The sequence below is a fragment of the Lathamus discolor genome, chromosome 2 (assembly GCF_037157495.1).
Source record: "Lathamus discolor isolate bLatDis1 chromosome 2, bLatDis1.hap1, whole genome shotgun sequence".
Taxonomy (NCBI): Eukaryota; Metazoa; Chordata; class Aves; order Psittaciformes; family Psittacidae; genus Lathamus; species Lathamus discolor.
Genome location: NC_088885.1, coordinates 79,589,047 through 79,603,973, shown reverse-complemented (window position 1 = coordinate 79,603,973; position 14,927 = coordinate 79,589,047). Strand labels below are relative to the sequence as shown.

General features: G+C 36.0%; 1 protein-coding gene across 2 annotated transcripts in view; it reads right to left on the bottom strand.

Annotated features, from left to right (window-relative positions):
• CDH10 (cadherin 10) overlaps window positions 1-14,927 on the bottom strand; it is a 104,110-nt gene that overhangs the window by 18,170 nt on the left and 71,013 nt on the right. The window contains exons 4-7 of one of the 2 annotated variants that reach the window (XM_065667563.1): window positions 10,380-10,499; window positions 9,603-9,770; window positions 5,225-5,412; window positions 2,144-2,397 (exon numbers count right to left, since the gene is read on the bottom strand). In XM_065667563.1, the coding sequence (XP_065523635.1) occupies window positions 2,144-2,397; window positions 5,225-5,412; window positions 9,603-9,770; window positions 10,380-10,499 (730 nt within the window). The remainder of the gene's footprint in view (window positions 1-2,143; window positions 2,398-5,224; window positions 5,413-9,602; window positions 9,771-10,379; window positions 10,500-14,927) is intronic. The other variant, XM_065667564.1, reaches the window with a different exon arrangement.

Genomic DNA, 14,927 nt, shown 5'->3' with positions numbered 1-14,927 from the left:
GGTTCTATGTATTACATTACAAAGGTTAATTTTGAGAACACATATACTTAGTTTCTATAAACACGAAAATTCTCAAGGTTAATTCCATAGAATGAGGAATAAAAATTGCAAGAATTTCATAAATATACAATATATGTGAGCTTTTATAGACATATGAGAATCATAAAAAAGTCAGAATTTCAGTATAACAATTACAGGATTTTTTAAACCTGAAAGGAAAATTGTCTTTAATGTACTGTTCCTTCAGACTGAGACTGACAGCTAATTTATGAGCTTTTCAAAATTACTGTTATAAGCTCTGCTTCTGTACTTTAGAATATATTAATTTACTAGAGCTCAAGTTTAAAAAAAAATCAAGTAAAATAAAGTTCACATGCAGAAATTTCAAGAATATAGTGATGTCAAGGGACATTCTGTGTTGCTATAGTTGCTGTACTTCCACAGGCAAAAAATTCTACTAGTACAATATGGCAAAATGTATTTTTCTAATTTTTTTCAATGTTTTTCCTTTTTTTTTCTTTCCTAATATTTAACACTGCCTTCAAAGTTAGGATTGAACCTTTGATGTGGAATTTAACGTAGGATTCTGGCAGAATTGGGCTAAATAAGAAAAAAAGGTCTGCTAGTACACTTGTACAGTGCAACAGAAACAATTGCTCATATTTCCATGAACTTTTATGAATGATCTAAATAGTTCATTAAGTGCATATGGATTTATTTACAGTATTTAACTGAACTGAACCAAATGAAAAAAAAATGCTATAATATGAAAATAATGTCTGTAATGTTTTGGTGGGTTTTGTTTGCTCACTGTACCACGTACAATAATATAAACATGTAAACCAAATAAAATGTCAACAAGTTAAGGGCAATGGGAAGCTGTTTGCACTCAATTTATAGAAAGCTGAACTTATAATTTTAATGAACAGAAGCTAGTATTTTAAAATTAACAGAAAACCAGAAATAAAACCACAAACCTGAATCAATTTTACAACCTGAAGCTACAATATTTTTTTTAATAGTGGTATTAATATGTTAGGCAAACTAATTTCAAAATATGACACTTTTCAAAATCCTTTTGCTTAAATGTTAGCTGTTAATTTCTGGGGTAAACAGTACTTTGTATTTAGTATTGATATTGTAACAAGTAAAATCCTGTAAATACTTATTCTAAGTAATTATTGTTTGAATGAATATACAAGGCTGTTCTGCAAGTTGAGGAACAGAGCAAATACTAAAGAGAATTTGATCTGTGCTATGCAAATTGCTTTAAAGTTCTTGTCTTCAACTAGATAGCATTAAATGAAAGCTAGTGAAATGGCTGTACTATGAACAGCATTATTAAATAGATCTTTGATTTTTTCTTCAAACAAATTAAATCTAGGTTCAATGGCCCCTGTCACTTTTTAGAAATTTCTTTGCCCTTATTATTGGTTTGCCTCACCTGCCTCTTCTAAATTTTCTATGACAGAATGAAAAGAAATATAAACAAACCAGAAAAATTACATAAAATAATCTTTAGGTTGCTACTCTATGTAAATAATAGTGATGATACCTGCCGCATGTATCATCACTACTTGATTCATCAAGTTGTGTCAGAAACAAATTAAGGTAATGCTCCAAGTTTGTTCTTTTTACAGTCATGATTTAGAAAATACAACTACTAAAACTGTCAGTTGTCTCATGCAATTAAAGGGGGTAAAAATGTAATTCTAAGTTATTTTTATATTCTTCAGTTTCAGAGGCTTGGTGTTGTCTCTTATCTTTTCCATACACACAAATCACCATAGGAGAAAATTAGATTCAGTTTCATTTCCTAATCCAGTTTTACTAGCTGGGCCTCATTAAGAAGTATGTGCCAACTGACTTTAGAGTCAGTAAATAAGGTTGTTTTGCCAGAATATAATTTTTGTACTTTGTTCAGTATTTCAAGACAACACACATCCAACTTGGACAGTGTTGCTTACCTGTTTCTTAAGGCTTACACATATAGAAAAACAAACACACCCACCAACCTCACCCCTGCAAAATACAGCTTACTGCATTCAGCTAGATGCAATGCAGCATGTAGGATCTAGTAGTAGTAGAAAAAAAATTAAAAGATACTAATTTTTCAATGTCTAATTTCTTACTGGACTATTACCTTATTGGACTTGAAGCCGAATCAGGATCCCGTGCCATTACCGTTCCTATTATTGTCCCCAACTCAATATCTTCATGAACCTCAAAAAGGTAAGAAGATCTGCTGAAAATGGGAGGTTCATCTACATCTTCTACAGAGATTTTCACAATAGTTGTATCTTTGAAAGGCCCAAGATAATAGAAACGTGGATCCACATGGGTATTCTCAGCTTCTACTTTCAAGGTATAAAGTCGTCTTGTCTCATAGTCTAGTGGCTAAAAATGAAGATGATAACTTTCATTAAATTACATTATATATTGACAGATGTTCACTTATAATGGAAACTGAAAAGGACTCAAGCTTTGTCAGATCCTGCCCTGGGCTGGGAGAATCCCAATGGAGTTTAAATTTGCCACAGCAGAGTGAAAAATTTCCATTGTTTTTAGAGGAAGTTCCTTTTCCTAAGTATTGTTTGAATTATCATAGCACTACCAACAAAAAGATTTTTCAGGGCAAACATACTGATTATTTACATATTTTTTCAGTTGTTTCACAATAATATTTGAAACTATCATATAAACATTTAAAATACTTGAAATATAGACTTAGAAATAGTGACATTTCAAAACAAGGTATTAATACTAATATTTCCCGGGAAATACTATAAACTCTTGGATACACAAATGGCCTGAGTATCCTTATTGTCAAACAAATGTAACTGGTCTTAAATATCAGCAATGTTTTATGTTTCTTTTAAGGAAGGGAAGGTGTGTCAAAGTTCTCAATATCTAGCGAAACAGAAAGAGCTTTATATTTTTCCATTTCATTTATTTTAATGAATCCAACATCAGGGATTTTTTTTTTTTTTTTTCCAAAATAGATTTGACATTTTTGTCAGCAGCTCCTTTTTAAAACAGAAGAAGGAAAGGTTCGGGATTACAATTAGGAGCCATTTTGGGTAGAAAAGAACCTTTATTCCTTCAAAATTTTCTGTTGTAGATTAAAAGTGTTAGGTAATTAATGATACTCAGGAAATAAGCAAGCTGAGAATTTACCTTTCTGACACCAAAAGACTTCCTGAACTCCCTAAAAATCTCAGAGAGATAACAAACTGGTGGTTTTCATTCATCAGTGAAAAGGGTGATAGAAGACTTGGTGGTTTTTTTTTCTGCCTAACTGCTTTAAAATACAAGTTAATATTTATGAAAGATACCAGAAATTTAAATATTCTATTTAAGAGCAGAAAGTCCAGTGAAAGAATGAGTTTCCCCTTTGCCCCTAATATTTTTTTTAATAGTATTTAGAGCAGAAGGGAGAATATCTATGAACATAACACAGTGCTGTTATTTAGCCTAGATCTGAGACTATCAGTGTGTCTATATATAGTGCAGCATGGTGCTGTTAAGAGATGCTGGTGTCAAGCCTACAAGAAAGAAGCCATGTTAGTCTTCCTTTATTCTAACTAGTTGTCTTAACTTGAAGGTGTTCCATGATGATGTAAACTTGCTATGAGTACATTCACATCAAGTTTGGACATACCTTCAGGCTATAATGCAAAACATGGATTATACAGGTATTCCAACGTATCACTAGTAATTAACAAAACTGTCTCAAATATATGAAATTGTGGCAAACCAATTATTTTGGCTGGGAGAATTTGTTCAGAAAAACTTGTACAGAAAAAGCTTTACTGCAGCAGGTGTTAAATTCAGACTTAGTAACCTATGGGCTCAGTAAAGGAACATTAGCTGTAGTTGTTCACCACTGAAAACATAATGATAATCAATGTGGAGAAACAGTTACAAAATACTTGCATAAATTAACAAACTGAGTATATCTTCTTCCTTGCTAGTTAATGCTGTTTTCTATGCTGTTTAAATAAATCACATATTTATCAATATGAGAAAGCATCCTGAAAACTGCAAAGTGTGTCAGATTGCTAATGACAAAATAAGATCTTGTTCATTAGTATTTTTGGTGACATTTTTGGAGCTGCTGTGTTATAACTTACGATTTTTTTTTTTGTGCTTGATCAAGTTATTAGACTGTTTTTTCAAGGCTATTGATTGAATATAACAGCAGTCTGGTTTTCTTCAGTGTGAAAAATCTGAAGCAAGCAATCAAGAAGCATCTCAACAGAAGCCTTTGCAAACTTCCAGGAAACAAAAAATGATCAGGCCTCAAACTCTATATTTTAATTCCTTCCCAGGTAAGCTGCAATGCTGACTATGAACATAGAAGAAAAGAGATTTAAAAGGAACACACTGATCTTTGCAGAACTTACCTTTTCTTTATTTGCTATATCAGGAGATGTGCAGATATATTTTATAGTAGGGTTTAATTCACTGTTCTGTACTTAAGATTTGTTTTAAAAGCTAATACAAACAGTATTTTATGTTAGGAAAACTGCCTGAACTCTTCAGAAACACTTCTCAAAATCTGTAAGAGAAGGACTGAGGGACTTCTGGAAGGGAAATTCATTTGAGAAGTTGTTGAGGATCAGGTGAATTGCATTTCTAAGTGTGAAATCTTACACCTCTGGAAGTGCTTTGACATGCAAGACAGAGGGCAAAGCTAAAGCTAGCCTTGAAACAGGGACACTGTCATTTTTCACTGCTCATATGTTAACCATCTGATGTGTTGGAAATAGGAGCAAAACAATATAGCTTGCTACTCCACTTCTGTGAGTGTGTTTGTGTTCTGGCATACACTGGTAACCTCACTTGATGAGAATAGCCTAGAGAAGGAAAACGTCTCACAGTAGTGACTGAACTTCATATTGCTTGCTCAAGAAAATAGGTTACACGAATAGTAAAGAAGTGTATTTGAAATCAGAGATAATTAGTACCAACACATTGGGGATGGGCCATTTTTTATGTACTTTCCTGGCAATAATGCTTTAAACCTATGCTGCATTTCAGATACTGTTACTACCTGTTACTTACAGTTCATCTTAAAAGGAAATAGTACCTTACTGATGGGAGATGCTTGCAAACATTTAGCAGTTAGAACATATCATCTTATGATCTAGACACTTTTTTTGCAATGAACATTTGTGGCATAACATTGACACAAAAATCATTTAGTGGATGTTCTTAACACCTTTCGCACAGTTATGATGCCTTCCTGTGTGTCCTTTTGTGTCACAATATCAAACATATCTGTTCCATCGCCATCTATTATTCTGTACTCTACTTCTGCATTTTTTCCAGTGTCTGCATCCGTGGCTTTGACGCTGCCAATGGCTGTCCCAACTGGGGAGGACTCGGGGATGCGGAGGTGGATGGTACCTAGCAAAGAGACAAAGAACTGCTCAGGAGCCCCATAGGTGTTAAGTAAGACTGTGTCACACAATAGCTGATAGCATATTGTTCTGTATCTTTTATTCTAGAGAACTTGTCAATTAATACTGGGGGGTGGGCAAAATGTGAGGCAGAGAGCAATGCAGAAGAAAACTTTAGGTAAAAGATTGAAAACAAAATTGTAGGAAACAAATTCATTGACCTCTATTCTGTCTCAAAGAAGAATCAGCTAGGTCTGTACTCTTCTGGTCTATGTCATCCCTCAAATATAATCTGAAAAGATTGCTCTCTGTTCTTTTCAGGCTTCACTCTGCCTATTTCCCCTTAATATCTAAGGTACTTGGTTAACTTTGGGACATATCTATATAGATGTATACATTTATATTTGGGATATAGTAGATTTTACATCTATTTTATCATGGAAACAATATCAAGAACAGAATCCCATTCTCTGTCTAAGCAGCAGACCAACATTTCAGCTTCCAAATTTAGATAGATATAATATTAAATACATTTGAATGACATCTTAATGCAGGATAGGTTTTTGAAATCCACAAGCAGACATCATGCCCACACTTGTTAAACCAGTTAATTCATACTTAAATAAGGCTTATGAATATTGCAATTTTGGTTTTGTGCTACTTTTCTAGCTCAGTTGCATTCCTTTATTGTGGTGTCATAGAGCTGATAAGAAACATAGGAATAAAACTGTCACCATTCAGACATGTTGCAATAAATTGAAATAAGTATCTTACCATACTTTTTAGTATTCTATGTCCTAGCCTTACTGTGAAAACTGTAAATAAGGGTTGAGATCTTTGGTCCCATCTGTCAGAACATACTGTAGAAAAACACGTGGGACACATTATGCACTATGAAGAACTGTCAGAAAAAAGTTTTTAAATTATGCAGATACAGCTGTCATTACAAAGATGAAAGTTAAGTCATCAAAGCTCTATTGAAAAACATTTTCTTCTTTATCCTTAGTTAACTGTTCCAAGATTTGCTGTTTTACTTACAGACTTCCTAAGGTAAGTAAGGTGAGTTAGAAAGACAGTTAACAGTAACACAAAAGTGGATATGGTTAGGGTCAGCACCCACAACAGAAAAAAGTTTAACAGGCTACACAAAATGCAGCACATTTACAAGTCATTACAAATAAGAAGTACAGAAAAGTACATAAAGTGAGTCATTAGTTTTGTGCAATCAGGAAGAATCATAGGCACAGACCAGCTGCAAGGCAGAATGGGAAGACCACTGGAAACATGATATTGTAATATCTTCAGGATAGCACAGGTAAGTCATGTGGAGATTATAAGTGTCTCTCAACAGACTATATTACAAACAGGCTACAGAGTGACATAGGAATTGGTTTTGTTTTGGAGAATACTCACTGGAAAAAAACCTATTATTTATTGGGACATTTGAGACTTCATTTCTCATTCTACAGAACTCTTTTGTTCTGTTTCACTGTGCTATAGTTTGCCAACACTAAAAAAAAACCCAAAACCAAAACCAAAAACCAATGAAAAACAGAAAACCCCAGCAAAATTAAAAAAAAAAAAAAACAAACAAACATCACATTCACATTTGTAATTAAATGTTGAATGAAAAATATTGAAATTTCATTTCTTCATATAATTTTACTTAGGCAGCTTTTGACATGAGACTGATATTTTATGGCCACATACACTCCACATTCTAATTATATGATTTTTTCTTTTTTGTTTTCTCAGTTACATTTTGGTGTTTCAATTGCGTGATTCATCTTGCAATTGCTCTGACATTTTCATTACCTTTCTCTAATACATAAATCTGTGTACTTTGCTACATTAGTGTATAATCTGTCTGTAATCGCCTGATGGTTAAAAATACCCAACAAACCAAAACCAGAAGAAAAAAACTCTCTGCTCCAATTTAGTATTTATTCAGTACTGTGAGACTACAATGAAAGACCACTTTTTTCCCAATTAATACTTATATGTTATAATTAGTTTTATAGTGTGTCAACATTCCCCTTATTTTTTTCTTAAGTGCTTGAAACTACATCCCTAAGCTATGCTTTTGTGGACACTACTTTGACTCCAACTGCAATAATAAGCTCTGCAAAGTGATAAGAGCTCATATCTTGAATTATTAAAAAGGCAGTTGAAACACAGAGTGAAAATAACCAGAAACCTATAATCTGAAAGATAATTTTATAACTAATTATCAATTTATAGAAATCTTCACCGTAGTATGAGAGACTTTGTTTTGTTATTTTTGCCACTGAAGATAGTTAATGCATTGACTAAGTATTGGATGCAATGAGTTTTAGACACTGCATCAGAACACAAACTATACCAAACTACAGTTATTCTTGCAAAATTCTGCTGTCCACCCTTTTTCTCTCACTTCTTCCGCAATGACAGTAATTGTTTGCATTTAATCCAGTGAGTAATGTTCTTTCATTTGTCTGTCAGGAATAAAAATGGGAGGATCAAGGAAAGGAAAAGTTTTTCCATGTACTGAGGAGAGTGAAAATCAGCTGGAAGATTAAAGTCTGACCATTTATGTCTGGAAATACTTCATTCAGTCATAAAGAATGAAAAAGTAAACTTATTCGTGTTTACCCTTCTACCCATTTACTCTCAAATAGGCATATAAAGTAAAGGTGAATGTTTTTATAGAGTAAAACAGGCTACAGTCTCACAGAAGATCCAAGTTGCTATAACTCAGATGCACTGAGTTTCAGTTAGGCTCAGGCTCCAAAGTCTGTAAACAACTTTTTCCATTTTCCATTTTTTCCATTTATCATTGGCCAACACCATCTTCTTACTTCTGACAGCATTTGTAATATTACAGTTGAAACAAAGCTCCAATATCTGCTACATCAGGTCCTTATCTGACTCAAATATGATGTTGGACTGCCAGATAAGTCATTGGTAAGTAAAACTGGTCTAGAAAGTTGACTCTATCATTCTAAGTATTAATTTAACGCACTGTTCAAGAAACAAGAAAAAAGGCCAAGCCCAGATGGAAGTACCAGCATTCCTTGCCTCCATGGCACTAAAATTACCATAATCCTCTATACGCAAAGGGAACAAGACAAACTGTAAATCAAAAAGTTGTGAAAATACCAAGAATATAAAGTAACAAATTACCAATAAATTCTGTCCAGAATAGGGTCTGTGTGGAAATGCACAAACTGTAAGTATTCAATTGTTCATGATTTTGATACGAAATCACATGGTGATAAAACATCTTAGCTAAATACATATGTATTAACTACAATTTCAAAATGAACAAAATTTCACACTGCATTTGTGCTATAAAGAACATGCAAAAATCAGAGTCATTTGAAGCCAATTTTGTTATTTTGAGCCTGAAAACTGATAATAACTAGTGGATTCAGTAGAGTTATACAGAAGAAAAAATAGGTGGTGAGGATACTTTGAATACTTTAACTATTAATTATGTCCAAACCACCTGCAAAAGGCTTCAAATGTATTTAAAATGCTTCACCTTTAACAAGCTTGATGTTACATAGTTTAATATTTCCATTTTCCATAGAGACCAAGCTTGGTTTTATATTTTAGTTTGAGGATAAACAGTCTTGATAGCTGTACTATAAGAAGCTAAAAACCATTATAAAAAACACCGGAAAACTTAAGCTGTAAAAAAATAAAAAGTTAAATGCCTTTTACTTCGGGAAATTTTCTGTTAGGTTTTGTAGCACTGTAACTGAAAACGTTCAAATCTGCTTGATTCCCTTCAAGTAATTTCTTTTCCACGTTCTTCATGATTAAATATTTAAGCAGATACTACAATTCAAACATTTCTGCATATTTAGAATTACTACATGTTTTATTTTCCAGTGGGGGAGTGTGTAGGATTTAAGCAATAGGTAAGGAAAAAGAACATTGCTCTAATGCTCTTACAAGCCCACCTTCCACTCCCTCCCATAGTACTGGAAAGTATTCCATGTTTCCTGCAGTTATATTTGACCATGTAACTAACAAACAAATACTGTAACATTTAATATACTGCTTTAATAATAGTGAATAAATCAGTACATAAGCCTTTTGTTCATGTGTGCCCCATAATCTAGATTTACTCTAAATTAGACCAGATGGTGATTGCTTAACTCTTCAGTTTGAAGCTCTTACAGTGCAAGACAACTATTAAATGCAGCTTACTCTGAGGGAATCTAGGTGGATTGTCGTTGACATCAGTCAAAGTGATGTTGACGGTGGTGGTCCCTGATAATCCACCCATCTGGCCTCCCATGTCCTTTGCCTGGATAACTACTTGGTATTGCTCCCTGTTCTCTCTGTTCATGTTTGGCAAAGCAGTCCTGATGATGCCTTAAATAAATAAATAATAATAAAAATGTTAACAATCTCTTTATTTTTGATGTGCAGCAATCTGATGCATCTTTTTTTGTATTAGTCTGTGAAATATGTTTCTAAAATACTTAGATTTTAAAGTACAAATTTCTGTTCATAAGTTTTATGAATAGCCTTCAGTATAGGCTTTTTGTTAAACAAATTTGCTCTGCATCACAGCTTCCTTTCCAGTTTACATTTCATGCTAAAAATGATTCAAGATATTTATGCACAAGGTTTATGAGTAGAAAGCACACCTCTTATTAGCCCAAGTGGAATCATTAAGAAAAAAAGGAAAACATTTTCTAGGACACAGACCTTTATTCTTGCCTTTATCAGAAATGTTGCTATTTAGATCCTAAGGTATCAACAGTATCACTGTAAAGTTCTTTATAATTGAAAATGTCAGCTGTAATAACTCAAGTTTTTGTATTTATTATAAGAATTATATATTATGAGAAAAAAGCAACAAAGATAGTTTCATTTCAGTTAGTTTTATTTAAATAATTTTTTTAGGTGATATAAGATTTTTAAAATGAAAAAAAGCCAACAGTTTATGCTAATGGAAATAATGACAATTTGCCTGACCTGTTTCTGGTTCCACAGAGAAATATGGCTGTCCCTGAAGTATGCTGTAAATTATTCTGGCACTGTTTCCATATGAAGGGTCATCAGCATCTGTAGCTGTAACTTGCACCACAGAAGTACCTAAAACATCCAAAGACAGCTTAGTTTCACATGGTACGAGGCTGAGGTCCAACAGCATCATTTTCCATTCAAGCAGATCACAAAGAAAATTTCTAATAATGTTAATTGGACTTCTCAAATATATTTATGATCTATAGTCAACTTCAGTACATTCTTCTCTATTTCCTACATGAATTGAATCTAAACTTCCCTAATCCTTCTCTCTAAATTGGAGAGATATCAATTTGATGGATGGACCACTCGGTGGATAAAGAACTGGCTGGACGGCCGAACAAAGAGTTGTGGTCAATGGCTCGATGTCCAGCTGGAGACCAGTAACGAGTGGTGTCCCTCAGGGATCGGTGTTGGGACCGGTCTTGTTTAACATCTTCAACGCTGACATGGACAGTGGGATTGAGTGCGCCCTCAGCAAGTTTGCCGATGACACCAAGCTGTGTGGTCCGGTTGATATGCTGGAGGGAAGGGATGCCATCCAGAGGGACCTTGACACGCTTGTGAGGTGGGCTGATGCCAACCTGATGAAGTTCAACCATGACAAGTGCAAGGTCCTACACCTGGGTCAGAGCAATCCCAGGCACAGCTACAGATTGGGCAAAGAAGAGATTCAGAGCGGCCCTGCAGAGAAGGACTTGGGGGTGCTGGTCGATGAGAAAATGAACATGAGCTGGCAGTGTGCGCTCGCAGCCCAGAAAGCCAACCATATCCTGGGCTGCATCAAAAGGAGTGTGACCAGCAGGTCGAAGGAGGTGATCCTGCCCCTCTACTCTGCTCTTGTGAGACCTCACCTGGAGTATTGTGTGCAGTTCTGGTGTCCTCAACATAAAAAGGACATGGAACTGCTGGAACAAGTCCAGAGGAGGGCCACGAGGATGATCAGGGCACTGGAGCACCTCCCGTACGAAGACAGGCTGAGAAAGTTGGTGCTGTTCAGCCTGGAGAAGAGAAGGGTGCGTGGGGACCTTATAGCAGCCTTCCAGTATCTGAAGGGGGCCTATAGGATGCTGGGGAGGGACTCTTCGTCAGGGATTGTAGTGACAGGACGAGGGGTAACGGGTTAAAACTTAAACAGGGGAAGTTTAAATTGGATATAAGGAGGAAATTCTTTCCTGTTAGGGTGGTGAGACACTGGAATGGGTTGCCCAGGTAAGTTGTGAGTGCTCCATCCCTGGCGGTGTTCAAGGCCAGGTTGGATGAGGCCTTGTGTGGGATGGTTTAGTGTGAGGTGTCCCTGTCCATGGCAGGGGGGTTGGAACTGGATGATCTTGAGGTCCTTTCCAACCCTATTCTATTCTATTCTATTCTATTCTGTTCTGTTCTGTTCTGTTCTGTTCTGTTCTATTCCCCGGACGTGCAAGTGTGCACAAATGCAGGCTGGGCAGAGACTGGATTACGAACAGTCCTGAGGAGAAGACCTTCAGGGTGTTTATCAATAAGAAGATCAACATCAGCCATCAGTGTGCGCTTTCAGCCCAGGAAGCAAACCTCTTCCTGGACTGTAGGTCAAAGGAGGTGATTGTGCCCCTGTACTCCACTCCCATGAGACCCCACCTGGAGTAATGTGTTCAGCTTTGGGCCTCCCCCGTCAAAAAGACATGGAACTGCTCGATTTGTCCAGAGGAGGGCTACGAAGATGATCAGAGGGCTGGAGCACCTCTCCTATGAAGACAAGCTGAGAGAGTTGGGCTGTTCAGCCTGGAGAAGAGAAAGCTCAGGGGAGACCTTGTAACAGTCTTCCCATACCTAAAAGGGGCCTAAGGAATGCGGGAGAAGGACTTTTTACAAGGGCATGTAGTGATAAGCCAAGGGGGAATGGCTTTAATCTAAAAGATTTAGATTAGGTATAAGAAAGAAATTCTTTACTGTGAGGGTGGTGAGACACTGGAACAAGTTGCCCAGAGAATTTGTGGCTGCCCCATCCCTGAAGTGTTCAAGACCAGGTTGGACAAGGCTTTGAGTAATCTGGTCTAGTGGAAGGAGTCCTTGCCCATGGCAGGGGGGTTGGAACCAGATGATCTTTAGGGTCCTTTCCAAACCAAACTATTCTATGATTATATGAAAATAAATCTTAAACAATTGTATTTGCTGTGTAAGGAGATGTGTATAATAGTTACTGCTGCCTTAGTCATAATACACATATTAATTAGTGCAGTACACATACACATGAAACAGGACAAATCATACCAGCTGTCCTCTCTAGCTGCAGTGAGCATGGCTGCATATACTCCCAATAAAATCTATCACAAACTTCTGAAAACTGTAGATTTGATCCTTTTCCCTTTAAAGTCTGTGTGAAGAGATTTGGGCTCCTTAATTTCATCACTCACACAGCGTGGTTTACTCAGTGGATTATGCTCAGGGTAATGTGCATCCCATTACCCAAAAGCAGTAAGGATGAACTATACTTTTAATGTTGCCTCAGCAGCCTGGGTTTTGCTTTCACCAGTCAGGTACCTGGTAGGAAAAGTGCAAGGGCAATGATAGACTACTGTGTTCCATTCAGGACACAGAACTTGCCACTTTCATATTGGCTGTTGCTTGTAAGAGGAAGAGAAACGTGGTCTCTAGGCTTATGCTGAGAGATGAGTGATTATCGCAAAAAAACTGCCTGAAACTATGCAAAGAAGCTAACAGGAGGAGTATATCAGGGTATCAGTTATGTTGTGCACGCCAACTGTCAAACTATCAGCTTGCTTTGCTTTACTTCAGTTCACTGAAGTCGCTGAAGATGCTAAATACTATAAATACACTGATCTAATCAGAAGCCCAGACCAGAAATCTGAAGAAACTGAACATGATCAGTCCTGCTGGGGGGTTTAACAGCTGCAGAGTGAGTGTGACTTAGCCAGCACTACCAGGTATGGGTGTAACTCTGTCTTTTACATAGGCACAGGTTGTTTCTGATGAAGTTTATAAGAGTCTAATCTAAACTCTATAGGACTGCATAAAGGAGACAGTGATGCGGTCAATCTGGAACATTTCCTTTTCCTTATTCCCACTTATGTGATATTTAACTAGAGCATGTACCTTCCATAGTAAATTATCCATACAAATAACAAGCTTAATTAATAGAAAATTTCTGCTCTTTCTAGTGGAAAAGAGAGGGAATAATAACATATGTTCTCCCCTAAAATAAACTGTTTAATGCAGCAGAATAACAGAGAAGAAGTGGAAAGGGCTCAATTTTCAGAGAAATCAATGTCAGAAAGGTCTTTGGTTACATGGTACTCCTTTAACTTTGAAAACAAGAAGCTGGAAGCAAGTACGTCAGTGGGTATTTCAAATTCTTATATGATGTTCCTTCTAAAGAAAAACTGTTTAGTCTTTGGGGTGTTTTTTTTGGGTTTGGTTGGGATTTATTTCCTTTTTTTGTCTCCTCTCCTGATGGTAGGATTTGTGTGCAGAGCGAAATCAGAGTCTGTAAAAAATCTAAAAAATGTAATACAATATTCTGGGTTTTCAAAACCTGTCATTATGCATAGTCTGAAATTATAAGTCAGAAAATGCAAAAGGTTTGGTGAGGTAACTGTAAAAAGAAACAAATCTTTGTTTATAGGAAAAAAGAAGGCAGTATTATAAGATAAATGCTGTGGCAGAGAGGACTAAGGACTGGGAATTGGCAGAATAGCACTAATGAGGGAGTGCACAAAAAGAACTATGGAGAAAGCCAAGCAACAGTAGCTCTAACTGCTGTCTAAAGAGAAAGGCAAAAAGAGGTAGAGATGACATGCTAACTGTGGGATACCCAACCTGTAACTCACATGTAAACCAAAAGGGAGATTACATTTTATGAAGCATATATTGATATCACTAAGTCAGAAGCAGAACAGACCAGTGAGGGAGCATGACAGATTTTAGAAACAGTACTGAGGATATGGGATGCAATAAAAATAATAAATTATTAGAAATACATAGGCTACAAGAGATGAATAGAGAAACAGCAACAAATAAAAGAAAGAATGTGATGATTAAAAAAAAAAAAAGAAAAAAAAAGAGGTCTAAATATCAGGAAGTTCTGAAAACTTGTCTAAAAGATACCAATAGGCAACAACCATGGGAAAAGCTGTATGGAGGGTACTAGACTGATCTGCAGTACTGAAAATAAACCTTCAAATGACCAGAAAGAGATAGGTAAGAGTATGACGGACAGAAGATTTCTGTTAAAACTGTAAGAATATTCTGAGTTAAAAACTTTGAGAGTAAGGAAAAGAAAAAACTGAAAGAAAATAAAACACCTAGTAATCATACGAAGACTTCAGGAGAACAGGAAGGATGTCTGAGGATAATGACCCAGGTGCAAGATCCTAAAGTTGGTCCATTTACCTGTCTTTACTATGACTAACGAGCAGCAGGAAGAAGTTGAACAAGATGACAAAGAATAAATGGGCCTTCCTCAAAACACTGTATTTGATAGTAGAAACAGTCACACTC